This window comes from Crocodylus siamensis, chromosome 4 (assembly GCF_052110815.1).
Source record: "Crocodylus siamensis isolate JL-2025a chromosome 4, ASM5211081v1, whole genome shotgun sequence".
Classification (NCBI taxonomy): Eukaryota; Metazoa; Chordata; order Crocodylia; family Crocodylidae; genus Crocodylus; species Crocodylus siamensis.
Window position 1 is genome coordinate 69,389,072 of NC_143398.1, and position 28,000 is coordinate 69,417,071.

At 39.7% G+C, this 28,000-nt stretch overlaps 1 protein-coding gene across 2 annotated transcripts in view; it reads right to left on the bottom strand.

Annotated features, from left to right (window-relative positions):
* Positions 1 to 28,000, bottom strand: part of ZFC3H1 (zinc finger C3H1-type containing) — a 62,041-nt gene that overhangs the window by 22,176 nt on the left and 11,865 nt on the right. The window contains exons 3-21 of one of the 2 annotated variants that reach the window (XM_090042540.1): positions 26,925 to 26,986; positions 26,463 to 26,655; positions 26,011 to 26,237; positions 24,908 to 25,031; positions 18,125 to 18,225; positions 16,626 to 16,829; positions 15,396 to 15,560; positions 11,797 to 11,934; positions 11,215 to 11,333; positions 9,966 to 10,112; positions 8,593 to 8,767; positions 8,236 to 8,367; positions 6,962 to 7,510; positions 6,714 to 6,823; positions 5,508 to 5,639; positions 4,232 to 4,353; positions 2,202 to 2,303; positions 1,772 to 1,888; positions 1,190 to 1,373 (exon numbers count right to left, since the gene is read on the bottom strand). In XM_090042540.1, the coding sequence (XP_089898666.1) occupies positions 1,190 to 1,373; positions 1,772 to 1,888; positions 2,202 to 2,303; positions 4,232 to 4,353; positions 5,508 to 5,639; positions 6,714 to 6,823; positions 6,962 to 7,510; positions 8,236 to 8,367; positions 8,593 to 8,767; positions 9,966 to 10,112; positions 11,215 to 11,333; positions 11,797 to 11,934; positions 15,396 to 15,560; positions 16,626 to 16,829; positions 18,125 to 18,225; positions 24,908 to 25,031; positions 26,011 to 26,237; positions 26,463 to 26,655; positions 26,925 to 26,986 (3,103 nt within the window). Of the gene's footprint in view, positions 1 to 1,189; positions 1,374 to 1,771; positions 1,889 to 2,201; positions 2,304 to 4,231; positions 4,354 to 5,507; positions 5,640 to 6,713; positions 6,824 to 6,961; positions 7,511 to 8,235; positions 8,368 to 8,592; positions 8,768 to 9,965; positions 10,113 to 11,214; positions 11,334 to 11,796; positions 11,935 to 15,395; positions 15,561 to 16,625; positions 16,830 to 18,124; positions 18,226 to 24,907; positions 25,032 to 26,010; positions 26,238 to 26,462; positions 26,659 to 26,924; positions 26,987 to 28,000 lie in introns of both variants that reach the window. The other variant, XM_090042539.1, reaches the window with a different exon arrangement.

Consider the following 28,000-nt stretch of genomic DNA (forward strand, 5'->3'; position numbering starts at 1 on the left):
TACCACTCACCAACTCTGCAAATAAACTAATCAGATCTGAGCAGAATTTTGGATACATCTATATGGAAGTTTAGGACAGCTCTCTAGCTCCAAAAGTTATTAATTTGATCCCAATGCAAGAGGATGCTGAGCAGTGTACTACATATTTATATCAGGTCTGTACCTCTTCCTGGGAGCTGCGCTCAGGTCAGGCAGGGTGGAGCAAGGTAGTCGGCAGTCCTAGGTGGCTACGGGGGAGCTACAGCCATTCCAAAATTCACAAAAATGAATTTGCTGTGGCCCCAGTGCCGCCACTGCCCAATCTAAGCACAGCCACTGGGAAGAGGCTGGTGCAGCCCCAGCCCACAGCAGGCAGCCTGCCCTTGCCCTGTGCACACATCTGGGGGCACATGCCCCCTATGCCCCCCGCAGGGCACACGCAGCAGCAGAAGCATGTGCAGCTGCATCCATGCTCACAGCATTTATTGGTGACATTATCAGCCACATCAGCCAAAAAAAAAATAGCCAATTGCCGATAAATGTTAGTTTTCCTTTTATCGGTGCTGATATGATATCATTAGAGATGCACCAGTCCATAGGACACAATGTAGCTGAATTACAACTTGCATTTCAAAGATAAAAATCCAAAGCCATAGAAGTTCTAACTCCCATGATCCACTTTTAAAAAGCTAACCCTAAGCTAGGTTAAAACTACACAAGTTTAGGCATAGTATTCTAAAAAGGCAGGTTTAAATCAGTGTCTCCTTTATAACACCCGACATAATACAGAACAGGACAAACGGAAATGGTATTCCACTGTTAGCTTATAACATTAGAAAGTGCATGGGTGTCTGTGCTCATGCAAGCATGCACGCACAACAAACACTCTGCCTCACCACCACTCTCCTTTACAATTACTCTTTATATCTTTTTGCATTTCAGGTACTCCCATCCCAAAATGAGACCAGCCTGGAGTTAAAGCAGCAATATGTTTTATTACTCATAACACTGGACTGTGTAAATAAGGAAGTCTAATCTGATAGCTCTTTTCCTAACTGCTTTTAGACAATAAATAATTTGTGGCTTTGTCTAGGAAACAAAAGGGTCCTTTGACAGAATGAAGAAATTTGATTACTGCAACACAAGTGAAAAAGGTCAAACAAAAGGATAAAAGTGCAATATAATTGTTTGAATGGAGATAAGGACATACCCTTCACTTTGATTCAAGTACTTGTATGCAAGTTTAACCCAAAGCTGCACATCACAAGGGTTTTCAAGCACACTCGCCTCCAGGTTAGAAATGTCATCTGTCTCATTTGTAAAATATCTGACATCATCTGGAGTCACAACTGCATCCAGAGCTGGAACATTAGTTTTACGTTCTATAGGGTGGGCTGCAAGATTAGAGAGAGATTTTCTTTAAAATGGAGATTAAAGAACATATTAGAACTTGACTAATCAGGTTTTAAGAAAAGACTAAGTAGAGAAATTAATAGCCACCAACGTTTGAGAAAGATATGGCTAGAAAAAAAATTGAACAGGAAAAAAAAAAATACTACAAGTAAAATACGCTTTTCTTAATATTAGGTTGGACAGAAATTGATTACATCATTCAGCAACAAAAAAAAATTCAAATCAATAGAGAAACAGAGGCAGTAAGTAAGCAAAGTCATGGGGGTCTTTTTTTTTTTTTTTTTTTAGAAAAAGGATATAAATAAATAAATAAACGAATGATGTTTGCAACTCTTACACTCCTCATTCAATTCTACAGCACACTGCATTTTTGTATTACCATATTTAACAGGTCCAAAAGACTGCTCCTCCTCGCTGCTGCTACTATACAAAACAGGTTTTCTCCAGTATTTTGGCCTCCATTTCCGTTTGTCTTTCCAGGTTGTAAAAGGAGGTGCTGAAAGCAACCAAATTAGGCATTATTTGCTTTGTAATCATCAAAATCATTTTTGTTCAGTTTTAGATCAAGTTGTCAATAAATTTAAGTGACTTGGAAGTATGCTTCCATAGAAACTCGTGTTCTTCAGCATAAAAGTAATTTTGGAAAAAATGAAACCTGCTGGGTAAAATTTTTCACAAATACTTAATAAATTCTGCTGCCCTTAAGCTTACCACAACCCACGCATCTCACTACAATAAGAAAACATGTTTCTTCCACATACCACTTTTGTAAGACCCTGTGTTGAAGTCCTCCCAAAAAGGTTACTTACTGTGGCCTCTACTTTCATTGATATTGCTAACAAGAAGAACAGCCATTTGATCCACTGACATTCGATCTCTGTTTACACCAAAAAGTTTTTCAACATATTTTTCTGAAATGAGAGCAAGATTATAATTTAAATAGGTGCAGGCATAAGGACATGCACAACTTTGTGAAAATGCTCAAAGGGATACTGCCAAAAAAAGAACAATGACAATCTGAAGTACCTTAACTAGTTATGCCAGTTCTGACTACTGCAAATCAATATGCTTATCAAATATAGTTATATACATAAGTCAGGAGCTGCAAAACTTATTTGATCATTTTTTCCATTCCAATTTTGTCATTATACTATTCTTTCTCATGCTCTGGGCTAGTCTAGGGGTCGGCAACCTATGGCTTGAAATCACACCATAGCTGAGCAGTGGGGAACTGCCTGAGCTGCACTATGACTAGGTACAGTGAGGAGAAGCAGCAGCAGAGAAAGGCTTCCAGGGCCACCACGCTTCAGTCCAGAACTGAACCATTCCTGCCTGCTGCCAGAAAATGCTGTAGACTGTTGGCCCAATCTATACTTCCACAAGAAACGGTATTGCTGTTATCTGCTAAGTCAGTGCTATAACTAATTAGTCCTCAGATGCGATTTATCTGATCTACTTAGAGCTTCCTTACTTTTATTCCATTACTCCTCCAAGAAATGGTCGCCTTTAGAAGCAAGGAAATAAAAGACCTTTACCAGTATTCCTGCATTAAATCATAATTTAAGCTCTTCCACTTCCCTTGTTCAGAAGGGCATGTAAACGAAGACGAGCACTCATGAACCAGTCACATAATTAGCCCAAACAACAAAAAACTGATAATACCTTCATTAAAGAAGTTTTAATAATACAAAATAGTGTTAGCAAAAAGATTTTTTTTTATAAAAAGAATAGTCTTTAAATTAACTAGCAGCATCAAGAGAGCCCACCCCTTGAATTTCTGTAACTTGATGACAAGTTTCTTTATGTAAATCTGGTAACTTTTATTAGACCAACTCAAATAGCTGGACAAAAAATCTTCTTTGCAAGCTTTTGGGCGCTGTTTGTCAGGCTGAGGACTATTTGAGTTGATCTAATAAAAGATATCAGATTTACCCAAACAACATTGTCTGCCTATGTCCTTAGACCACACAGCTACAACCTATACCCCTGTAATTTGAAGAGAAAAAGTCAACCTTCCAGAACTGTACCTGGATAAAACAAAATAGTATTTGGTCTCTTAATTTCTAAATTATATTAACACTCAGTCTCTTTTTAAGACACTGAATTCTAAAGCCAACTGTTTTCCTAGACTTATTTTCATAAGTCACATGGAAAAGCAGTATCAATTAGTTCAATTTCCCCCAATACATAACAATTCTTGCTCAAATAAAGATTATACTAGTATTCCCATTCTAAATTTAAAATGAATAATCAACACTAAAAACCAGAAAGTTGATGGAATGAGTAGCAAGGTCACTTTATCAGACTAATCTGACAATCTGCATTCCAACTGAATGGAATTTTCTAGTTAAGTTTAGTTGCCTCACTTGAAATGCTAGGACAGCTATTTACTCTTTGATATAGCCACTGCTTAATTTCACACTCCAGACAGATCAAAACACTTCATCCTATGATTATGGAAAAAGCATTCACAGACACTATTGAAATTACTGCCCACGTTGGTTCCACTAAGAAAACAGCACTCGTTAAATTATCTTCACACCTCGTTTCCTTAGCTTCTTACTGGAGTAAAACACCCAAATAAAATTCATGAGATTTTTTTCAGGGTGGGGGGAAGTAAAGTTATTGTCTACTTCAAGGAAGTTATCTGTGAATTGGCACGCTTAGTATATTTTCCCTTCTGTGTACAGCACCTTCTTACTCCAAGTAAAATGATCACAGAAAGACTTGCTTTAATCCTAGAACTTCCACTGAAAATGGAAGTCATCACTTGAAAACAACTGCTTGTTTTTATATTTAGTAAGAAAAAATAAACAAAACAAAAATAGACAACTTTAACCTGTAGCAGTGCTTATCTCCTCATCTGTGCTTTTCTCTGAACAACCAATCAGATCTAAATTGTAAGAGAGAATGTCTTGAAATAGCTGTTTTCGGCTAAGAGTGCAATCTTTCATATGCTGCCTAAAATAAAAAAGGGAAATTAGTATAATTATAATTTAATATATAAATTAATATATATTAACATATAAAGATTTCATATAAAGGCTACTTAAGCATAAACCCAACAAAGCACCAAGTGTTAAGAGTAGCAAATGTTAACAAACAAATCAAAGGAGCACGATTTGTAAGCTGCCCTGAAATTTGTTTAAGAGGCCTAAAAACACAAATTGTAATTACAATAATGTGCAAATTAAAAACTTCCTCGTGTTATTTTAGTGTAATCCTGGATTCTTAAATAAGCAATTTAATAAAAACATGTAAACCATTCTATCTTGGTATTTTGGCAAACTACCACCTGAATAGAACAGCTGAGTTTACAGGACATTCCTGGGCATCTGATGGAGAGATTTATTTTACTAGGAACATCCTTCTCAGAAATAACAGCCCTAATGTTCTCCAATACACATTACATACCCAGACCCACCGCACAAATCCTCTACTCCGGCATAAGTAGTCAAATCCATCTCAATCTCGTTTGACAGATTGCATGGTAAGCAATAAGATGACAATTTAAGCAGACTGACTGGTACATAGTGATACCAAATTAGACTCAAATCTCCCAGCTCACTGGTTTTCAAAATGGGATACACACATCCCAAGGGGATCATGATGCTTTAACAAAGGCTATGAGCCTAAATTTTAATAATGGCACTGGAGCTTCCAAATTGACAACATGAGGTGGGTAGCAGCATTTGAATTGATTTAAATTTTCCCTGCTGTAGCAGTGGAAGGGGGCATGAGGCAAAACCTCCAATAATTAGATGCAATATCTGTAAAATTAAAACAAATGTATACGTTTTCCATATATAGAATCTAAATATTGGGAGGGGGCCATCTTATGTTCAGGGTCATTTTATATTCAAGCAAATGTGATAATAGTGTAGCAATCTTCAAATTCAACTAATACTCTTTTTCCAAGTTTAGGTGAAGATTCCCTAACAATATAACAGATGCCTGGCACATCAGTTATATTCCCATCACATTATATTTCCATAGATAAGTATTTAAGATAACTTTCTGCTCTAAACCTTGTATATAACTTCAAGCATGCAGATCTTTAAGAATAATCTCTACAGAGATGTACTTTAAATGAATAAAAGATGAAAAGTACTCACCACTGACAATCATCATCATTACACGTGCCTGTTAAATCAAAACGGCAGAAACACTGTTTTGGCTCAATCATATTGCTATAGGTTACTGAGCTGAGGTAAAGTTTTTCCTTGGTTCGAAAATAGGGACTAAACCTAAAAAAGAAGAAAGAAATATCATACAAATGATAAAGACAGACAAGTTGAAAAATAAGTTGGGGGGGGGGGGGCACAGCACTGGATGGTGGGCTTAGGGGGAGGTCGCCTCCTGCAATAACCTTGTACATCTAATTATTATTAGTGTAGAAGTACTGCTGATCTGAGGGAAACACAGAAGTACAATTTTTTACAGTCTGTGGGAGTCTGCTCCACCATACTATTCCCGTTACATGCAGAACTTCAGTCGTGCAAATGGGGAATGAAATGCACATTATCAGAAGAGCAAACTCAACACAAATCAAACAGTATCAGCATCAAGCCAAACAGTGGTAATTTACTGGGAATTAACTAACCAAAAAAAAAAAGGTGAAATAGCTTAATGGTAGAGATTTCAAAAGCAATGTACAGAAACCAAAACCAGTTTAAACTATTCTAAATAAAAAAAAGAAAATCCCTGCATTTGGCAAGACAGCATTTCAAGTTTGAGATTTCTAATTTCATTCTAGTACACTTTTTTTTTTTTTTAAATACGAAGAAAGCAAGTAAAGCTGTTCCTACGGGAATTTCCACCTGTCTGCTATAATACAGCACAGAAATTAAATTTGCTGTACCACATAAATCTTTAGGGCACCATCATGTATAAGCTAACATACACTCCTATTGCTGAAATTTTTTTCATGTTTCAGTGAAATCCCCTCCATCTTTGAATTTGCTCTAATCCCAATGCAAAAAATCAGTTTGCAATAGATTGTCACACTATTTGGATCCAATTTTTTGCACAATGATTAAGTAACTGAAAGAGAAAAGGCAACTAACAATCAAATCAGGTGCTGGTCTAAAGCACAAAGAAATTAAACAGAAAAAAATTAAGCGTACGTGCAGTAATAAGCTGTTTCTGGGATGGCAAACCATTTTTAAGCAAATACAGAAATCTCATTATAACATGGCAAACTATTCTTAGAAATGTGTTATAGCTAATATGAGGAAACAATAAAAAGAAACACACACATACACATGGCAAGCAAAATACTTCATATGCTGAAAAGCCATATATAATAACAATCTTCATACCTGTAAGATTTAAAAACTAGAAGGGGACTATGATATGGTCCAAATGGAAATGGTTTCACTTCTGTTTGTTTACTCTGTGCTGTAACGATATCCATATCTACTGAAATTTCCTAGGAAACAAATGTAATTCAAGTAAATAAATGCAATTTAAGTAACCAAAACAGTGCATACCCATAGCCTTTTAATAAGGCAAAAACAACTTTAATACAGTACAACTTTAGTATGAAGGAACTGAAGAATGCACTCACCTGACCACATAAAGACTCTTCCTTAGAAGTCATGAAGGCAGTATTTTTCATTAGCAGCTCTTTCAAGCTATCAGCTCTAGCATAAAGTTTTTTCAGTTCTTCAATATTCAACCCAAGGAAAAGCTCAGGCTCATCCATCGTCTTTTTAGAAAGTTTATTTATAGTCTCCTGCTTAGGGGTATCCAGGTGTTTAAGATTTGGTTTAGTAAAAGAATTGGATTCTCTGAAAGATCTCCGGCGTTCTCTATTTGAGTTAGATAAAACCTCATCATCAAAATAGTTTTCTTCACTATCCAAGGTCAGTTTGTCTTGTGTCAGATCATGAAGCGATGGTTGAGGCAACGCAAATTCAGATTCCTCTTCTACATTAGGGATAATATTTGGTTGTTCCCTGGTTTGAAGTGCACGAGCTTCTTTTAGTTTCTGAATCTTTAGGGCATATTCATACTCTAATTGCTGGAGTCTCTTCTTTTCCAATGCAATCAACTCTGCTGAATGTTTCTTTGGACTTGATGCAGGGGAATTATCCAGTTTCAACATTTTGCTTGGCTGTAAAAAAAACAAATTCCTTTAATTTAATCTTTTCAGTTACTAAAATATTGATAGGAGGGAAAAATGGGTAAAACTCTCTTGCCAGAAAATATATACAAATCCCAGGAAAACCACAACAATTTGCCACAATTCCACTGACATATTTAGCATTTTTTCAATTAAATTAGCCTACATCATTGCAGGGGTCAAACATAAAAGCATTAAGTTAAAAAGGTGAACTATTAAGCAGATACACATGCACACAAACTTAAGAAAATGCACAAGTGCGATTTTCCCTGCCTTCCTCAGCTTGTTTTTCCAAAATATTATTGGCTGCTCCTCTAAGTATCTTTGTTGCAGAGCCTAAACAAGATCTTCAAAAGCTCTCAATAATATTACAAGGTTGGAAGAAACACTCCCCACAAAGCAGATATAAACTTTGCTCAGGAGCTATCCAACAAAGAGATAGGAGTAAAAATCTAACACCACTAATGTTCCAAAAATACCATTTTTCTGCTGGATTTTAAAGAAAGTTTAAGACTCTTAAAATATTATAAGAAAGGATGTGTACTTGGAAAAAGCAAAACAAAACAAAAAACTTTCCTTCCTTCCTAATTCATCTTTTAAAAAGAGTATTTTTCCACTTGCTTTGGTTCTTACTTGAAAATTCTGGAATCAGTTGACCAGATAAATGTTATGCCTTTTTTACCAGAGATTGACGCAAGTTTGTGCAAGTGACTTACTCCAAGGTGATCATGTTCCAGTTTTCGTTTTCCAATTTCTTTACTAGCCACTGCTTTTGCTCGAGCAAGCTCTTCTCCATATTTTAATGCCAGAGCTTTTTTCACTGCAACTCGTTGTTGAACTTTGTGAATCTGAAAATACAACAGAAAATGACCCTCTCCTCTACAGTTTCATTAGACAAAAAACTTAGGCACAATTAACTAATTTATATATTATGTAGAATATGTAAAAATCACACCTCTAAAAAAAAAAAATTAAAAAAATGGAATTCCCCTACAAATACATAACAAGTTTATTAGCTCTAGCAAATTACTTGAACAAGAGATTTACTAAATAAAAAACCCCAAATAACTTACCTGTTCCTGAAGCTTTTTCAAAAATATCTTATTAACATTCAGGATCTTCTCAGTTGCTTGCAGTTGCTCAGCAAGTTTATTAATCTTATTTTCAGCAATTCGAACATTTTCTCTTTTCTTTACCTCTTGCTGCAGCAAATGCTTTAAAACAGATTCATCCTTCATCAAGAGAAGCCTAAAAATAAAAAAATAAATATACATTAAGGAACACAGATTTTTGAACATCAAAACTTCATAAACCCAGCAATGCCATTGTTGAATCCCAAGTTAAAACATCTAAAGCTTTTTTGTAAAAATTAAAAGCTATTAACTTTCAACAAGATTGCCCAAAACATGCATTAAACAGTTAAGCAATTGAAAACACTGAAATACAGATTTAGTGTATGCTGTCATTTGAAATTTAGGAGTGGAGGAAGCAAGAAGCACATCTTCAATGTCTTGTTGGAAGTTTTAGATGTTTAAGAGTTCCAAATATACCACTCCAGAGTCATATTTTGTCAAGCAGCAGCTCAGGCCTCCTCTAATCCAGGCTGAGGAGCTAAGCCATCATTTGGACTTACAGAAGGACAGGCATCAGTTGCTTCCAAAGGAAGCAGCACTAGGAGCAGAAAAACACAAACTTGGTGCAGGGGGGTGGGGGGTGCAGTGGAGAGAAGCATTTCTGCTAATACTTGACTCCAAATTAAGAGCAATTTGGTTGGAAGCCCAGTAAATAAGTCTTGAGCCATGATGGTCAGAGCCAGGGAAGAGGGCTGTGGGACACCTAACTTCTGCACAGTAAATTTATAGTCAGGTGACATACAGAAGCAAGTTTAAAGAAGGGCTGCACAGGAAAACATTCAGCCATCTAATTACAAAGAAAATGGTACTAATCTATTTTTATTCTGATAGCACCTGAGGACAGCAGGCCTATCAAACATGCCTCAAAAGAGAAAAGACAGGGCCCGAGTGCCACACCACAGAGGAAGCACTTGGCTCAGAAGTTTTAATTAGAAATTTTAATTAAAAATCTTTTTTTAATTTCACAGATACACACATTTTTTATGTGCCAGCTTACAGACTGATCTACACAGAGTGGAAGCAGTCTCTTTTTTACTGGAATGACAGTTGATAAATGTAATTTATCAAAAGCAGAGTAATTTGAAATGGTATCATCAGTACAAGAGTATAGTCATTTACACAAATCAACTGGCTATAACACTGTCAGATGGTATTATAACTCTATAGTGGACTGAAAAATGACTATGTAAGATACAAAACTATGGATAATGAAGGCCATTATAATGAAAAAATTAACATCAAAAAAAATTTGAGTTTTTCATCCCCTTTAGACAAAATTCAGCATGTTGCTTACATCATACTGAAGGACTTACTTGTGTTTCTTAAGTTTTGCTTCGGCTTCTGTCACTTGTTTTGTAACTATTGCTATTCTACTGATCCCATCAACTTCACCATCAGAATTTGCAGGAGATGAATTGTTCTTCAGTGAATCAGACTTAATTAAGCGCTGCTTCTCACGACTAGAACAGACAAATTAAGAATTAAATCTCCAGCAATTTTCAGTTAGTTAGATTTCATAGATTTCTAGGGTCAGAAGGAACCTTGTAGATTATCAGTTCTGACCTCCTGCTCCAGGCAGGAAAGAACAATGGGGTTAAATAACCACAGCTAGGTGCCTGTCTAATCTCTTCTTGAACACCTTCAGGGTAGGGGAAAAGCACCACCTCCCTTGGAAGCCCATTGCACATGTTAGCAACCCTCACCGTAAAGAATTTCTTCCTGATATCCGATCTAAATCTACTCTCCTTTAGCGTGTGGGTGTTATTTTTAGTAACCCCAAAGGCCACCTGGTAAACAGAGTATCCCTGATTCCCAGTTGACCGCCCCTCCCCCCCAATAAGTTTGCAGACAGCCACAAGACCATCTCTCAGCCTTCTCTTGCAGAGGCTGAAGATTCAGGTCCCTCAGTCTGTCTTCAAAGGATCTTACCCGCAGGCCCTCAACCATACAAGCAGCCCTTCTCTGAACCCTCTCAAGGTTATCCACATCCCTCCTGAAGTGCGGCGCCCAAAACTGGACGCAGTACTCCAACTGCAGCTAGACCAATGCCGCACAGAGGGGAAGTATCACCTCCCTAGAGATGCTCGTGATGCACCTACTAATGCAAGAAAGTAGAGTTATCCTTACTTATTACCTTGTCCCATTGGCAACTCATGTTCATTTCAGCATTGACTAAGACTCTGAGATCGCTTTCCCCTGCCGTGATACTCAGAATGGTACTTCCCAGTCTATACGTGTATTGGAGATTCTCTCCCCCAGGTGCAGCACCTTGCACTTATCCTTGTTAAACTGCATCCTATTCTGATGTGCCCACTTCCTCAGTCTATCCAAATCTGCCTAGATTCGCTCGGGAGTCATGTTTCCTGAACACACACACTCATGTAACATAGGTATGTAGCTATATTGTCTAGTCTAGAAAGTAATAAGGCTACGTTTCAAACTAAAGATGCGCTACAGATCAGTTCTAAAGATCTCTAAATATGATAGCTTTTTGTCTCAATTAAAGGGACTGATTATTGAATAGCATACAGTAAAAGTTATTTTGATGACAGAGTAACATACTTGGCAATCTCTTCTTTTAAAAGTCTATATTCTATCTTCTTATCTTCTGGTAAAGCTTCTGGGGTTCTCATAGGATCATTTTCTTTTTCTGACTTTGGAGGAGCTTTGGTTTTTGAGGCCTATTAAAAAGAGAAATCCAAATATGCAAATTATACACACAAATCTAAATTAAAAAATTCAAGTGCTTACTACAAGTTATAATTTTCCTTAAGGAACACTTAAATATAAAATTTAAAGGCTTTAAACAGTTTTAGATTTTTAAAAAAAAGAATGTTAAAAGGCTTTTGAAGAAAAAATATTTGAATATTAGCTCTTTATCTTATCTGCAAAAAGTTAAGAGGTCTCCATTAGTTTCATTTTTCAATTACACATTTTCACATAATTTAGGTTGCGGGTTACTATTTTTAACTAAAACAGAGTTACATTAGAATTGTAATGCAATGAAAATATGATTGCCTAGGCAGAGTAGCAGAAAAATTTATTCAAATCTTTTTTAAATAACTCCATATCTGTAGATCCAAAAAATACGGTTTACCTTCAGTATTTACAGAAATACTAAAATTAATTAGATATTTTATTTACCTCAACATTCCTCCTTGCTTCCTTGATCATAGATTCTAGTCCACCAAATACACTGTTAGTTGAGTTAGATGGTTCTCCATCAGATTCGCTATCATCTGAATCATTTAGCGTCACCACCACTGACTTGTGCTTTGGAAGCTATAAAATACATAACAATGGTAATTACAAAATTATATCTGAATTTATTTTGAGAAACTTCAATCCATTTGATATATTTGAGTAGTTTTATGCCTCCACTACTAGAACCCTTAGGTATCTGGCAAAAGTCACGTAAGATAGGAAAGCATTTTCTGCAATTTATATTTTGAAAAGTGACAGTTCTCAAAAGACAGTTCATGAGAATGAGTGGGAGAAATAATTGTACATATAGAATCTATACTTGTAGGCAACCACGCTCTCCCCAAATCTTCTTTCTACTTCCTAAACATAGGCTTGGCAAATGTCAATTAACCGGGATAACTGTGGAATAATTCCAGGGTGGATAAAAATCAATGCTTTTTAAAAAATAAATAAATAAATAACATCGATTTTTTAATTTAAATCAGATGTTTTTATTTAATTGTATTTTTAAGATGCTTTAAAAAATATAGTTTTAATTTAAGATATGTTAAAGCTCAAAAATATCATCACGGAATAGGGATTATAAACTTCTAACTACATATTATTTGAGACAATATATTCATGTAACCCTTTTAGAAGTTTTAGAAAAAGGTAACAACAGGCTGTGGACTATATTAGGAGCCCAATTTTATGAGGTTTCTAAAGGGTTCTCTATAGATTAATAAAGATTAAAGAAAACCACTCTACCTGATGGGACTCAATGCCCAATCTAGGAGATCCCATTAAGCATCTCTGTGATGCTTAGTTTCAGTTCTCAAACTGGATCTGTCTCTCCAGAGATCACAGGCAGAAAAGGTTCTTTGGGCAGATGTGATATCTTTTATCAGACCAACTAAATAGTTGGAAAAAATGTTCTTTGCAAGCTTTCGGGCACAGACACCCTTCTTCAGACATAGCTAGAGTTTGTTGTCTCCAGAAATAACATCCTTGTTAACAACAGTTATATGGAGATGAGAAATAACAAACCTGATTACCCAACCATCAGCCCCATTGTCTCTAAGTTTGTGCACACAGTCAAGCCCTTACCTTTCTCTAAAAGTGCAGTTTCAAGAAGTTAAATGAATAAAGGATCTCATACAAAAAGAATGCACTTTTTGAAGAAAACAATGAATAAAATCGAGACTTCCTAGCCAGTGATTTAAATCATGATTTAAAGTGATTTGATTTAAATCAAATCCACCCAGAATAATTCTCACCCTCACCTCAGAATACCATCCTCTGCCACTGTAGAGATTTAAAACAAAAATTCCATTATCTCATATCTGGTAGGAAAAAAAAAGAAATGCTCTGCATCTTCCTGGATCCTTAATATTCCTCATCTAGAAAATCCTGAGATTACTGTCCATATTTCCTGCAGTTATACCTCTGCAATAACAGTCATTTGGAACAGCAGAGCTAAACAGCAGTCCTGATCACTTACACTTAACTGTTCCTCTCAAACAAACTGGGAACCTACAACACAGATATGTTCCTACGAAGGGGGAAATAAATCAGAAAATTTTGTGTGTTCCTTTACTATCACTTTTAGTTAAAATGTAGAACCTTTATTATTGCACTACTGCAAACACTAAGCATTAAACTTTCTCGGTCAAGCCCAAAACATCACAAGTTCCTGACTGGTTAAATAGAATGCTGGATTTAAAAAAAGAAAAGAAAGGCCAATAAGCATTCAGGGTATATTTTTTTTACCATATTTTCAAGACTTTTTCCTCCACAGCCATAAGGACTAGAAACTCATATATAGAAAGTTGAATGGACATTCCCATGCAATCACCTGATTTTCAGAAAAAGGACTTTAATTAAAATGGCACAAGTTACAAGATTTTTCATCAGTACATGAGAACAATGTTTTCAAAGTTCAGACTGATGGGAATTAACGATACATTTGTTGCAGTGTTAGTGGGGGAAGAAACTGTACAAGTGATCTGCTGATTCCTTTAAAATACAAAATCAAAAGCATTTCTGTTCTACACATTAAACAGAACATTTCCAATGAATAATTAATTTAGCAAGCACAAGAACTGTGCGACTTTCCATTGCTGCTGGTAAAAAACAAACTTTCTTATTAGAACAGCTCTGCAAGATGAAGAGCTGCAAATAAGCAACTGCAGCTGAAAAAAATGAGCAAAGATGCAAAGATCTACCCATCAACTTTTAATAGATGTTAAAATTAACTGAGCTATGAATCATTAACAACTAGATTGTATATGCCTGGGTGGCCAACCTGCAGCATGAGTACCACAAACAGCTCATACATACCATACTTCCCTGCAGGCAGGGGCAGTAGCAGGGAGCACAACCCTACACTGCTGCCCATGCACACAAGGAAAGTGTGGCAGGCCACTGGGGAGCTTGGAGCAGGCAGCCTTCTGCTCCCCCCTGCAGTGCCCTGCCACACCAGGTTCCAAGAGGCAAGGGCAGCACAGCAGGGAGCATCGCTGGTATGTGCTGCCTGTCTGGAGCTGGGTCTGGGAGGCAGCTGGGGCCAGGGTGGAGAGGCAGCAGATGTTTGCAGCTGGCTCAGGTTCTGGGAAGCTGTTGACAACCACAGAGCCCAGGATGGGGGGGAAGAGGGCAAAAGCAGGGCATCCTGCCATGTATCCCCTGCCCTCATTTTGTTTTTCTGGCATGCCGGCACTCCGGCACCTTCCAAGGTAGGTATTGCAGGAGTTTTCAGCACTCCAGCCAAAAAACATTGCCTACCCCTGCTCTACAATCTACACAGGACAAATCTAGAGCTGGGAATCCCCTATTTATATTACTCTCCCTGGCATCTGCCATTACTGGCAGACGAAACACCTCCAGCCATTCTGTTCAAACCTATAACTGACTCTGCTGTCTTCCCCGCAAAATCGTAAGAGGATCATAAACCATTTTCAAGGCTCAAGGAAGATGAGGAATATCACAGATCTCATTGACTTGAACTGAACTTGTTTTCCCACCCCAAAACATCTATTAAAATCAAATTCAAGTCTTTCACTGTCCACACTAAACATGATTAAATATCTGACACGTGAACTACTAGATTAGCACTGCCATGTCAAATATCTACCTTCCTTAAAAATGAGGCCTGGAGAACGGAAAAGAAAATCAAAGAACTAAACCATGTTCTGTTTGCAAAATCTTCTTTGAAATCTTCAATTTAGTAAAACACCAAAGCAAACTGAAGTATATTTAAAACATTCTTTCAGAAACTCAGTGGACTTTGGATTAGGCTTCTAAACGCTTACAGTGCTTTGAAGATATAAAAGGTCCTAAATGTTAATAATTCTTGAGTGTCACCTTGTTTCTTTAAGATTAAAAGATGCTGATTACCAAAGTAATCAGCTACCCGAATAATGTTTAACTGAAATGTCTATACCATTTTGTGCTCAACTGCCAAAATAGCTGAAATCTGTTTGCTCATTTTGGTCCAAGACAACTTTGCTGGGTGGTCTTATAAAGTGAAGGCTTCAACTAATTTGATCACTTCAACTTACCGTGATCACTGCTCGTGAAGGTCGAGGTACTCTAACAAACTTTGTGCTCTGTACCCGAGGCTGGGATACAGTATTAATACTGACTGCTGATAAATTGCTTCTTGGCACAGACTGAGAATTGTCTGGAACAGGAGGTGAAGGTGGACCACTATTACTTGAAGTTTCCTAAGAAAATAAAATTTTAAAAATCCAAATCAGAAAGAAGCACAAAGCACTAAGTCAAAGTGTTTTTAAGAAGTACAGAAGTGTAGACTGAAATTAATTAAAAGCAGTAGCACGATAGTGCCCCTGCCACTTCCACAAACTCTTGAAAGCAGACACTATACCACCCAAAAACCACCTAACTTTTTTCTGAAAGGTATACCATTACTACTATATATATAGCTGCATGGCAATGCCAAAAATGTATTGGGTAAGAATGGCTGTGCTCCAGTTTAAAAGTGCTATACAAAGGAAAAATAGCTGCAACCTTTTCATGATGCCAAAAGGTCAGACAATTTTATTTTCACTAAAAGTAGGGGAAGAATTAGGGTGGTTTTTACTTTAAATATTGTGTCATGTTCTAGTTTTCTAGCAATGCTTGTTGCTAGGAAACTGAAAGTAAAAGCCCTTTCAACTTTAAATGAACAAAGTAAGCAATGCTGAGTTATTCCAAGAGTTTAGGAGAAGCAATGGTTTGTTTGTTTTTTTAATACCTTTAGTTAAACTAACTGTAAGAGATAATCTAACAAAATGTTAAGAGAAAGGTTTGACAAAACCTTTCACAGGTCTTGAGAAGCAGGCAGCTTGAGTTAAAACAGCAGACAGGAAGGCATTGAAAGCATATCAAACCTCTCTCCCAACTACACAGTTGGTCCAATAAAAGACGTAACCCAGATCCTTGCCTATCATACTTTTCCTGGACCATCACAGCTACAAAACTCCAATTCCACCCCAAGAGTTTATTCACTTTTCACTTATTTAACAAACAAACAAACAAGCAAGCAAGCAATTATAAATCCTCCTCCCTCCAAACTGATTTTCAGTCCCTTGAAGTGTCATAATCCAGTTATACCAGATCAGATGAAACTGCCAAATTAAAAACAGATTCTTTAAATTAACTGAGGGTCATGTTACATATCAATAAAATAGCATAAAATAGCCTATTCCCCATGTGTTGCATGTCACACTTATAATTAAGATCAAAACTGCCATCTAGAGGCTATATTCACAGATTACACAATGGAATACCTCAGATCTGAAAGCTCGTTTATTAGCTAGAGACTTGAGAAGCTCTTCTCGTAGCAGCATTTCCTCTTCTTCTTCCTCATCTGCAAACGGAGGTTTTGGTGGCTGTTCAGGTTCCTCAGGTGGAAGGGGTGGGAGAGGTGGAGGAGGTTCAAGAGAAACACAAGAAATGCTATCCATATAAAGTTGGCTTAAAGGCTGTATTGCCTAAAAAGTAATGAACAAAAAAATTGAAAAACCTAACTATTGTTTATTCTGGATAATTTAGCAAAGGTCAAATTAAAACAGATTACATCAGGGTTTGGAACCATAACTCAAATACTGCAATTCAGACATGAAAAAGCTGAAGCTAAAAAAAGCTGCTCCTATTTACAAAGGCAGGCAAGCAGCCAGGCAGTGACAATAAGGGCATAACTACACTGTATAGTAGCTGGGTACAAACAAGTTAATTTGGGAATTAGAACCAGACTAGCCACGGCAGCCCAAAGCTAGAAACAAGTTAATTTACTGCTAAGAAACTGTGACCTAGTGATAAACCTTTAAGAACTGCCCCAGGCAGTGTTCTTACGAAGTCCTTTGAAGGTATTTAAGTTTTATAAAATGAGGAGCAACACCTAAACAAAAAAAAAAAAAAAAAGGGGAAAAAAATTGCCTGTATGCACCTGGAAGAGGAAGACAAACAAATAGGTATATAAATTGCTACTGGAATCACATGAGAGAAGGCAACCAGAGTCTAGTTGAAAGTGACACTGCATCCCTGACAGACAAAGTGGAAAAGACATGCAATAGAGCAACAGCAGGACATTGTCTATTTGTGATTAATATGGGCAAAAGGATGCTCACTTATATAGAGAGCCTAGAAATAAAGCTGAGGATGGAAGAAGGAATTGAGCTCTCTTCTTCTTCAGCTATGCAATCTGGAAGTGATAAATATAACTCTCTAAAGCAGGCATGTCAAAGAGGTGGCCCATGGCCCCTGGTGCTTGCTCTAGGTCTGACAGTTGACTCAAGCAGTATGTGCAGCAAGCACCAGCCACACACACAGGGCCTGGCTGGTCTGCGATGAACACCACACACTGGACCAGCCCTCACTTGGGATTCAATCTGGGCTGTAGACTGGCCCCACACCACTCATCCAGGCCACAGGGCCAGATGAGTTTGACATCTCTACTCTAAAGCAAAAAGTAAATCAAGAGACTGACTGAAGCCCAAGCAGCAACAGAGACAGAAACCGGAAAAACTATAAGCGGTTGAAAGAACTGCTTGATTTGGCTGGTCCTGGAAAAAGACTAAATCACTCCAAATTAATTCACTAAAGCAGGGGAACAAATCATCAGTAGAAGAGGTAGTGACACCAGAAAGTGCTAAAAGTCTACAAGAGGTCACAAAAAATCTCAAATATTTTAAAGAAACAAAATACAGCATCCAATATGTACTTTAAAGAAACATCAATTTAAATAATTAGAGCCAACATAATTTTTTTTTTAAGTTTCATTGCTTACCGGAACTGGAAGTGGCAATGACAAGGCAATTGGTGGTGCAGGAGGAGGAGGAAAATATCCCATTGGACACTCAAAGAAGGGAGGCTGTACTGGAGAAGATGCTACAACAAAAATATTTTGGTAATTACCAACCACCAGTCTAGGTTACAAAGATCAATTTACTGATAATCTCACTTCAAATCATCACGATAAAACAAAGTACAGAAGCACTTGATTTACAAACTACTCAATTTTTGGTAAGTGAAACCAAAACAGGAGACAGTATTTATTTTTTTCATTCCTCCAAAATATACACAGATCCATTTCATGTCTTATTGCTACTTTTTAAAATATTTTATATTTTTATTTTATATGATGTGGAGACAGACCTGTTGAAACTCTCTGGGTTGAAGTCAGAGGAGGACACATTTGCTATAGACCACCAGATCAGGAGGATGCCAGCCAAAGTTCCTCCAAACACAGGCCCTGATTTCCAAGGGGCACCTGAAATCACCCTGACATCTGCTTAAAAAAGCAATATAGCAGTGCACAGGCAATCCAGGAAGTTTTCAAAAAGTGTTGGGGACAACTCCCTGGTGCAAGTGTTGGAGACACCAAGTAGGGATCATGCTCTTCTTGACCTGCTGCTCACAAACAGGGAAGAAGTAGTGGGGAACATGGAAGTGGACAGCAAGCTGGACAGCAGAAACCACAAGATGACTGATTTCAGGATCATGAGGAAAGTAAGGGAGGAGGGCAGCAGAGTAAGGACCCTGGACTTAAAAAAGCAGACATTGACTCACTCAGGAAACTGATGGGCTAGAGGCCAGTCTGAGGGGGAGAGGAGTCCAGGAGAGCTGGCTGTATTTTAAAGAAACCTTACCGAGGGCACAGGAACAAACCATCCCAATGCATAGCAAGACTAGCAAGTATACCAGTAGACCAGCTTGGCTTAGCAGGGAACTCTTTAATAAGCTGAAGGAAGGTTACAAGTGGAGACTTGGACAAATGATTAGGGAAATATATAAAAAGTACTGCTTGGGCATTCAGGGATGATATCAGGAAGGCCAAAGTGCAACTGGAGTTGCAGCTAGCAAGGGACATGAAGGGTTTTTACAAGTATGTCAGCAACAAGATGATGATCAGGGAAAGTGAGACCCTTAATGAATGAGGGATGCAACCTAGTTACCAGGGACCTTGGTTTCCCCCGATTAAAAAAAAAATGCAAATTTTCTGATACCCCCCCCCCAAACCATAATTAAAATGAAAAGCCACTATATATACACAGGTATCAGCTGAACACAATTGATATATTTACAATTTTAAAGCAATCTGGAAGCATACCAGTGCCTCAATCACTATAATAAAATAAATCCTAAATACGGATACATTTTGGCATTTGATTTTAGGTTTATCATCATGGAAAAATTAGAGCTCCCCCTGCCCTGTGAGCTCACAGAACAAAGGTCCAGGACCCTCAATCACAGGCCATAGCCCCCCAGCCCTGCTGGGGCCCCTCACTCCCCCTTAGCCACCCGAGCCCTGTTGGTAGCTCTTGCCCCCCATCCATAGCGCCCTGCCCATCCCCAACCCTGCTAGAGGGAGCCCCCAACTGCCAGAGCTATGCAGCAAGAGACCCAGGTCCAGAGCTCCCTGCCCTCCATTACAGCACCCAAGCCCTGGCTGCCACAGTGCAGTGGAGCACAAAGCCCAGGTCCCCCACCCCTGCTGCCTCAGGCTCAAGCAGTAGGTGGGGCTGGCGCCCCATCATTGCACAGACTCCCAGGGGGGCAAGAAGGACCCATGCCCACCAGATCTGTGCACTAGGTGAGGGTGGGCACGGGTTGCCTGCTGAAGGCTCTGGCTCCCAGCCCTACTGGCTTCCCCTGGGGCCTCTGCAGCCTAGTGGGTGTTACCCAGCACTGCAAGTCAGAGCAGGGATGCACTGGGGAACTCCTTACTGCTGCAAATGCCTCACTGCCCTGGCAAGGTGTTCCCTGCCTGCACAGCAGCAGCAAAGGGCACAACCCCATGCCACTGCTGCCACACAGGTAGAGGGCACCTCACCAGGGCCACATGGAACTCACGGCAGTAAGGAACTTTCCTGCGCAGCTCCGCTCTGCCCTACAGTGCTGGGTCACACCTGCTGGGCTGCAGAGACCCTGGGAGAAGGCAGCAGGGCAGGGAGCTGTTGTAATTATTTTGCACTTGCTAAGTGCTATAGGTGGCCATGTTCGCATGTGTTTAGTGTTTATGTAACAAGTGCTGGGTGGATGGGAGACTCTGGGGCTGCAGCGTGGAAGCACCATGCAGCTGGAATTTTCCGCACGGGGTCTCTCAAGGGGAAGTCCAGGGCCTGTCAATAATGTGACAGTCGCCGCTTCGGGCCAATGAGAAAGCGCCACATGTAATTAGACGGCCCTGTATCACAGAGAGTATAAAAAACATCGCGCTGTGAACTTTGGGGTCTTTGCGCGCCCGACGGAACGTACGGACTGAATCGACTCGGAGCGACCTTCGGCCTGGCCAGCCGGAGGGGAGGACGCCAGACCCGCCTGATCCCGGCGACCCTTCCCAGAGATACAACACCAGTGTGAGTGGGTGCTCACTGGTGCACCCAGCATAGTTGATTTTGTTTTGTTTAACCCTTATTAATAAAATTAAGCCTGACCTTTAAAGCAAGCGTGACCTGCGTAAGCCCGACTATCAAAAGATCCTGTCCACAGGAGCCTGCACCTGAAATGGTCCCCCCCGCACCTCCGATGAGCTTCCCACAGCCCAGTCCCACTCTCTGCTGGGACCCTGCAGCCGCACATTCCAGCTCTCAGCCCCATGCACCACCCAGCTGGGCAGCAACTCCAGCCCCAATCCTGCCCCCCCAGACTTACCGAGAGCTACTCTCCAACCTGCCTGGCAGCCATATACACATGGAGCTGCCCTGCCTGACTGCCCTCCTCCCACTTCCCTCCAGCCCTGTGCAGGATGGAACTCTGCCAGCCGCAGAGAGCTCTTTGCAAAAGTGCAAAATGCGTGGGTTTCCCTCTTAAAATGAGAAATTCACATTTCCCTTAGGTAAAGGGGGAAATCCGTGTATTTCCTGTTTTTCCCCAAGGGAAACAGAAAACCCGGATCCCTGGTTATGACAGATGATGCGGAAAAGACTCAATGCCTTTTTTACCTCAGTCTTCATAGGCAAGTTCAGTACAGCACATGGCAGCACAGTCTGAGGAGAAGATGAGCAGCCAATAGGGGCAAAATAACAGAATAGGGATCAATGAGAAAAGCTGGATGTGTACAAGTTCAAGGGGCCAGACATGATGTACCCAAGGGTGCTGAGGAAGTTGGCTGATGCAATTGCAGAGCCGCTGGGCATGATCTCTGAAAACTTGTGGCAATCAGGGGAAGTCCTGGATGACTGGAAAAGGGCAAATAGTGCCCATCTTTTAAGGAAGGGATGAAGGAGCATCCAAAGTACTACAGACCACCTGAGGTCAGCCTCACCCAAGTCCCTGAAAAAAAAAATCATGGAGCAGGTCCCTCAAGGAATCACTTTCTAAGCACTTAGAGGAAAAGGTGATTAGGAACAGTCAGCATGGATTTACCCAGGGCAAGTCATGCCTGACCAATCTGACTGCCTTCTACGATGAGATAACTGGTATTATGGATGAGGGGAGAGCAGTAAATATAACTTGACTTCAGCATGGCTTTTGATAGGGTCTCCACAGCATTCCTGCAAACAAGCTAAGAAAGTACAGGTTTGATGAATGGACTGTAAGGTGGATAGAAAACTGGCTGGAGTGTTGGGTTCAAAAGGTAGTAAAAATCAATGGCTTGATGTCTAGCTGGAAACTGGTATCAAGCATGGAGTACCCCGGAGTCAGTCCTGGGATTAGTTTTATTCAATATCTTCATCCACGACCTGGAAGATGGGATGGAGTACATCCTCAGCAGTTTGCAGATGACACCAAGTTGCAGAGGGGCACGGGGATGGGTGGGGGGCACCCAGACAGGAGAAAGAGGGGAGAAGAAGATATGCTGTAGGGTAAGGTTAGGATTGAGAGAGACCTAGACAAATTGGAGGTTTGGACCAAAAGAAGTCTTATGAATGCTGATTATATTTTTGGGTTTAGCTCTGTTATTTATTCTTTAGTACACATATATGCAGTTAACATATTATAGTTTAGTGAGTTATTATAATATATACATATATAGTTAACATAAATTACTATTGTTTGACATAAGGATAGCCAAATGCTTGCTTGTTCTAGCAAGACCCAGAAACCACCAGCAGTGGAAAGGTTTCCCACAGAAAACCTGACAGCATTGATTCACACCCACAGATAAGGAAAGTAAGATGGAGAAGAGGGAGTCTTGCCCAGGCCATAATGGGTCTCACTGGAGATAAAACGTGCAGCTGGAAGCACAAAAACAAGGCCAACTCTGGGGTGGAAAAACTCCAGTTACAGTGTTATGGGAACTGTATCTGAGTAACCCCTTACTGGCTGAACAAATGCAGCAGACTTAATGCACCGGTATTTAAGCACCGGCACAGGACAGATGGCATGAACTAAAGGTATAAACCTGAAGTGGAAAACAAAGACTCTCTCTTCTGGCATCAGCCTGCAATTGAGGTCACCAAAGCAACAGACCCACAGATCAATGTACTGGCCAGACATCTGGATTCCTTGACCATCCGTAGAAACCCAGTGTGCGACGAGAGCTTTGCTTGCTTGTTAATCATATGCTGCTTCTGTGTATCAATACAAGTCTCCCAGTATCGAATGGACATGTCATGATTTTGCTTTGATGGTTGCACCTAGCCCTGAACAGAGTATAGGCTACTGATTCAGGAAGTTAGGCCAACAATTAGGTTCTATAAGGACAAATGCAAGTTCCTGCATTTAGGATGGAACAATGCCATGCACCAGTACAGGCTGGGGACCAAATGGCTAAGCAACAGCTGTGCAGAAAAGGACCTGAGGGTTCTAGTGGACAATAAACTGAAGATGAGCCAACAGTGTGTGTCCTTGTTGTGAGGAAAGCTAATGGCATCCTGGGTTGTATTAGTGTTGCCAGCAGATCGAGAGAAGTAATTATTCCCCTCTATTCAGTACTGGTGAGGCCACATCTGGAGTACTGTATTCAGTTTTGCCCCTACCCCACCCCCCTTAAAAAAAGGATGTGGACAAATTGGAGAGAATCCAGTGGAAGGCAAGAAAAATGGTGAGGGGACTGGTGCACATGATTTTTGAGGAGAAGCTGAGGGAACTGGGCTTATTTAGTCTGGAGCAGAAAAGACTAAGAGGAAATTTAATAGCAGCCTTCAACTACCTGAAGAGTGGTTCCAAAGAGGATGGAGTTGGACTGCTCACAGTAGCGGCAAGTGACAGAACAAAAGCATCCACACCTGAGGACAGGAGGGTAATGCAGGCTGAACTTGACAGGCTCAGTAAATGGGCGGACAAGAACCTGATGGTGTTTAACACTGAAAAATGCAAGGTTCTCCACCTTGGGAGGAAAAACCTGCAGCATGTCTATAGGCTTGGCAGTGCTACGCTAACACTCCGGACGAGAGCGACTTGGGGGTCAGGACTGACCACAACATGAACATGAGCCTTCAATGTGATTCTGCAGCTAGTAAAGCGAGCAAAACGCTGGCTTGCATCCATAGATGCTTCTCAAGCAAATCCCAGGACATCATTCTCCCATTATACCAAGACTCGGTGAGGCCGCAGCTGGAGTACTGCGTCCAGTTTTGGGCTCCACAATTCAAAAAGGATGTGGAGAAGCTTGAGAGAGTCTAGAGGACAGCCATGCGCATTATCAGAGGTCAAGAAAACAGACCTTATGATGAGAGGCTGAGAGCCACGGGACTTTTTAGCTTGGAAAAGCACAGGCTCAGGGGCAACCTGATGGCCACCTATAAATTTATAAGCGGGAGTTCACCAGGACCTGGGGAAACACTTGTTTACCAGAGCACCCGAAGGGATTATGAACTGTTATAAACTCCTGCAAGACCATTTCAGGCTGGACATAAGGAAGAACTTCTTTACTCTCCGAGCCCCCAAGGTCTAGAATGGCCTGCCGCTGGAGGTGGTTCAAGCATCTACTTTGAATGCCTTCAAAAGAAACCTGGATATTTTTCTTGCCGGGATCCTATGACTTCAGCTGACTTACTACCCCTGGGGCAGAGGGCTGGACTGGATGATCTTCAGAAGTCCTTTCCAGCCCTAATGTCTATGAAATCTATGAAACAAGGAGCAATGGTCTCAAATTGCAGCAAGGGAAGTTTACGTGAGATATTAGGAAAAATGCTCTCTGGGAGGGTAGTAAAGCACTGGAATAGATTACCCAGAGAGGTTGTGGTATCTCCATCCTGGTGGTTTTTAAGACCTGCCTAGACAAAGCCTTGGCTGAGATTATCTAGTTGGGGACAGTCCTGCTTGGAGCAGGGGGTTGGACTAGATGACCTCCTGAGGTCCCGTCCAACCCTAATTATCTATGAATCTATGACACTGTGAATGCAAGTATTTTCCAAAAGGGTTGTTCTTAGTAAAAAATGTACCCCCGCCCTCACGAGGTTTTATTTAACACACAAGTACATGCTTGTGAGTCGGTTCTAAATCCCTATGCATGGTATTACTCACTCAGCCTCTTTGCTCAAATGATCACTTCCTTCCTGAGATAAGACTGCTCATATTACATACTAATATACAAAATAAATAACAGAACATATATAATATATATAACCCTTTTTAACATTCTGACTTTCCAACCAGGTTAGAAATTGAGCATCAGTCTTACCTGGTGAGTTTGTTTCACTGTCTGTATCCATGGCAACTTCTTCATAGTTGTCATACTGATAAATCCCTCCTGCACTATCAGTAGACTGCTTATCTAAGGACCATCTCAAGTCTGTATCTGAAGACTAAACATACAAAAAGTGCAAGTCAGATTATTTTAAATCGTTTTTATTTGCTCTGAAGTCATCCTAATATTGCTAACTGCCTTTTTAATCAAGTTCCACTTGGGAAGAAAGAAGAGAAATCTAACAGGTAAAGTCATAACTTTCTCCTTGTAACTACAAGTAGAGACTGAACAGGTTTCGAACAACATTTTTTGGAAAGGGGGCCAGGAACCACACCCCCCCCCGGTCTCCACTGGTCTAATCAAGAAAGATTATTAGAAATACATTACTTGATCTGATTGGACCATAAATGGCATATAGCACACATCAGGAAAATACAATCTGGTTATCAAAACTCCAAACTCAACAATACAATACAGAGGCTGCATGACACCTTGTGAACATCAGTGTAAATGCAGACATGAATAATGCACAGAGCTTGGTTTTGTTTCAATGTCTACTGTCACTTCCAGGGTGACAGAGATAAGGTTATAGACGTGATACACTAGATATTGACAATTCTATATTCCTAGTTTTCAGAGGTTTGCATTTAGGTATCGTCTACATTCTGGAAAGAGAGTTAGACAGCATTAAATCCTAATCTAACAGCTGTTTTTCTGATCACTCACTTGACTCTGTTCACCGATAAATGCGCTTCTGCAGTTCAGCTCTTTTTTGGAAAATGCTGATTACCAAGTCTGGTGTCCAAAATAGCCATTTTAAAATTCAGCTACAATGTGGTATTCTCAGGGCTATAAAGCCAGAACTACATTAAGTACTTCTGAAATAACACTTACCTGTCATTAATTTGCAGATATATAAATTTATGCAGAAGTTGTGACATAACCAAACCCACAGAGGAGTATCTGTCAGATCAGGAATTAAAATAAATTCCTAGATCCAAATTCTATACTTCACTAAACCATTATTTACCAAAATCATGGATCTCAGATATGAACATGTTTATCCAATGCAGTATCACAAAACCATTCCATATCACCTTGCTTCTTGACCTCCTTTTTCCTCCAACAAGTTTCATGAACCGATTATACTGCTCTTCTTGATTTGAAAGGTCTCGAATTTTTCGGATTTCTTCTTCTCTTTTTCTTCTCTCCTCCTCCTCCTCCTGTTTTCTCAGATCCTCTTCCTTCTGACGTCTGTCTTGTTCCTTTTGCTGCTGCACCTTTTTCCATGCCTTTGTTTGTTGTTTCTTCAAAGTTTGCTTAGCTTTAAATAAAAATAAATGTATTTAACAACTTCCAGGGATGAGCACACAAGTCCCCAAAGACTACTCTTAACAAGTTTTAAGAGATGAGGATGAAAGGTGCTGTACAAATGCAATGTAGTGGTAAAGACCCACAACTATCATCAGCCACCTGACATAAGATATCACGTTTTGGGCATCAGAATACCTAATATTGCCAGCCACTTCGATAATACTAAGCACATTACCTGGAGTGCTAGTTTTTCTGGTTGAATGTGTTTTTGTACTGACTTTGACTTTCTGTACAGTTTTAGTCTTTGTTAATTTTTCTTTGCTTTCCTTCATCACTTGTTGTTCTTTCTGCTGCCACTTCTTACTGGCAGACTGCAGTGCAAGAAGTCGAAGCTGCAATTCAGACATCTCTTCCTCCTCATCAAGCAACTTCTTGCAAAAAAAAAAAAAAAAAGGACAATTTAAAAGTCATTAAATGTGTCATTTTTCAAGTTCACAAAGGGCTCTAAAATATATACAAACACACATCTTTAAGTGTCTTATTTCAATGAAGCAATAAGATTAAAATCCTGCTATCCATTTCATCACCAGTTTTTGAAGAGTAATACTGTCAAACAAAGTGTAACCTGACTTCACAATCTATAAAGAGGAATTAGAGGGACATCACAGTACAATATTTCAGACATAGAGCACTTTACCTTCTCAGTTGTTACATCTGAAGTGCTGAGCTTTCGTACTAACGTCTGTTCTTTGTCTTCACCTTTAAAACAAAACCACACCTTGTTAGACGAAAGACAAATCTGCAGTTTGCACACAACTACATGAAAATGATGTGCAGATCTGAAGCCACATTCTATCATCCACATTACCAATGCATTTGTGTTAAGATATTAGAAATCAAGTATAAAGATGATTGTTACAGACACTAGCAAGTTTTCAAATACAGAAGAGTAGAATTAGCATAACTGATCTTATTTTGAGAAGTGATAGTATGAGAGCATATATTAGTCCATTTTGTGCTTCTAGTAAGTTTCCATCTTAATATGTTTTTGCCCTCCTTCTTCCTGTTTTATATTATAAATGTAATAAAAGCACCACTTGCCAGAAGACTGACACTTTTACTGAAGCAGGAACAATCAGTCAGCCTTCTTATGCACACAGCTGAGCCTGGTTGGCTCCTCCTCAAATTGAGGAAGCCCAGGCCATCGCAACGTGTCATTCTCAGCATCTTAGAGAATTAAGACCAAGATCCAAATCTAGTGAACCACCAAAAGAAAACAATTCCCACACAGTTGCCCAAGAAGGGGAAGAGAGGCATAACGGGGACAGGTTGAGCAAAAAAACCCCCAAAACCCCCAATAAAACCGCCTAATATCTCCTAAGACTCTCCAGAAACCTCTGTTGTTATACTTTTCTGCCCACCAGTTGTATAGGCACCAAATAGGAGGGGAAAAAACATACTGAACAACAAATCTCCAAGATGCGCTCTCTCGTATTAAATGCTTTGGGAATGCAGATGTTACAATTAAGGCCACTCGCACTCCAAACTGGGAAAAGAAACTGACGTTCAACCTAATTTTTTCTGTGCAAAGTATTAGCACCTCTTCCTTAGCACCTCACCCCTCCCTTCCAAAAAGGGAGAAATACTAAGGCAAAGAGTCCCAAGAAAGTTTTTTCTAGACAGAATAAGAGAATGAAACTATTCATCTCACACTGTACATTCAGGCACTGTTGGAAACACACACATGAAACATTGAGAAATGGAATGCTGCCA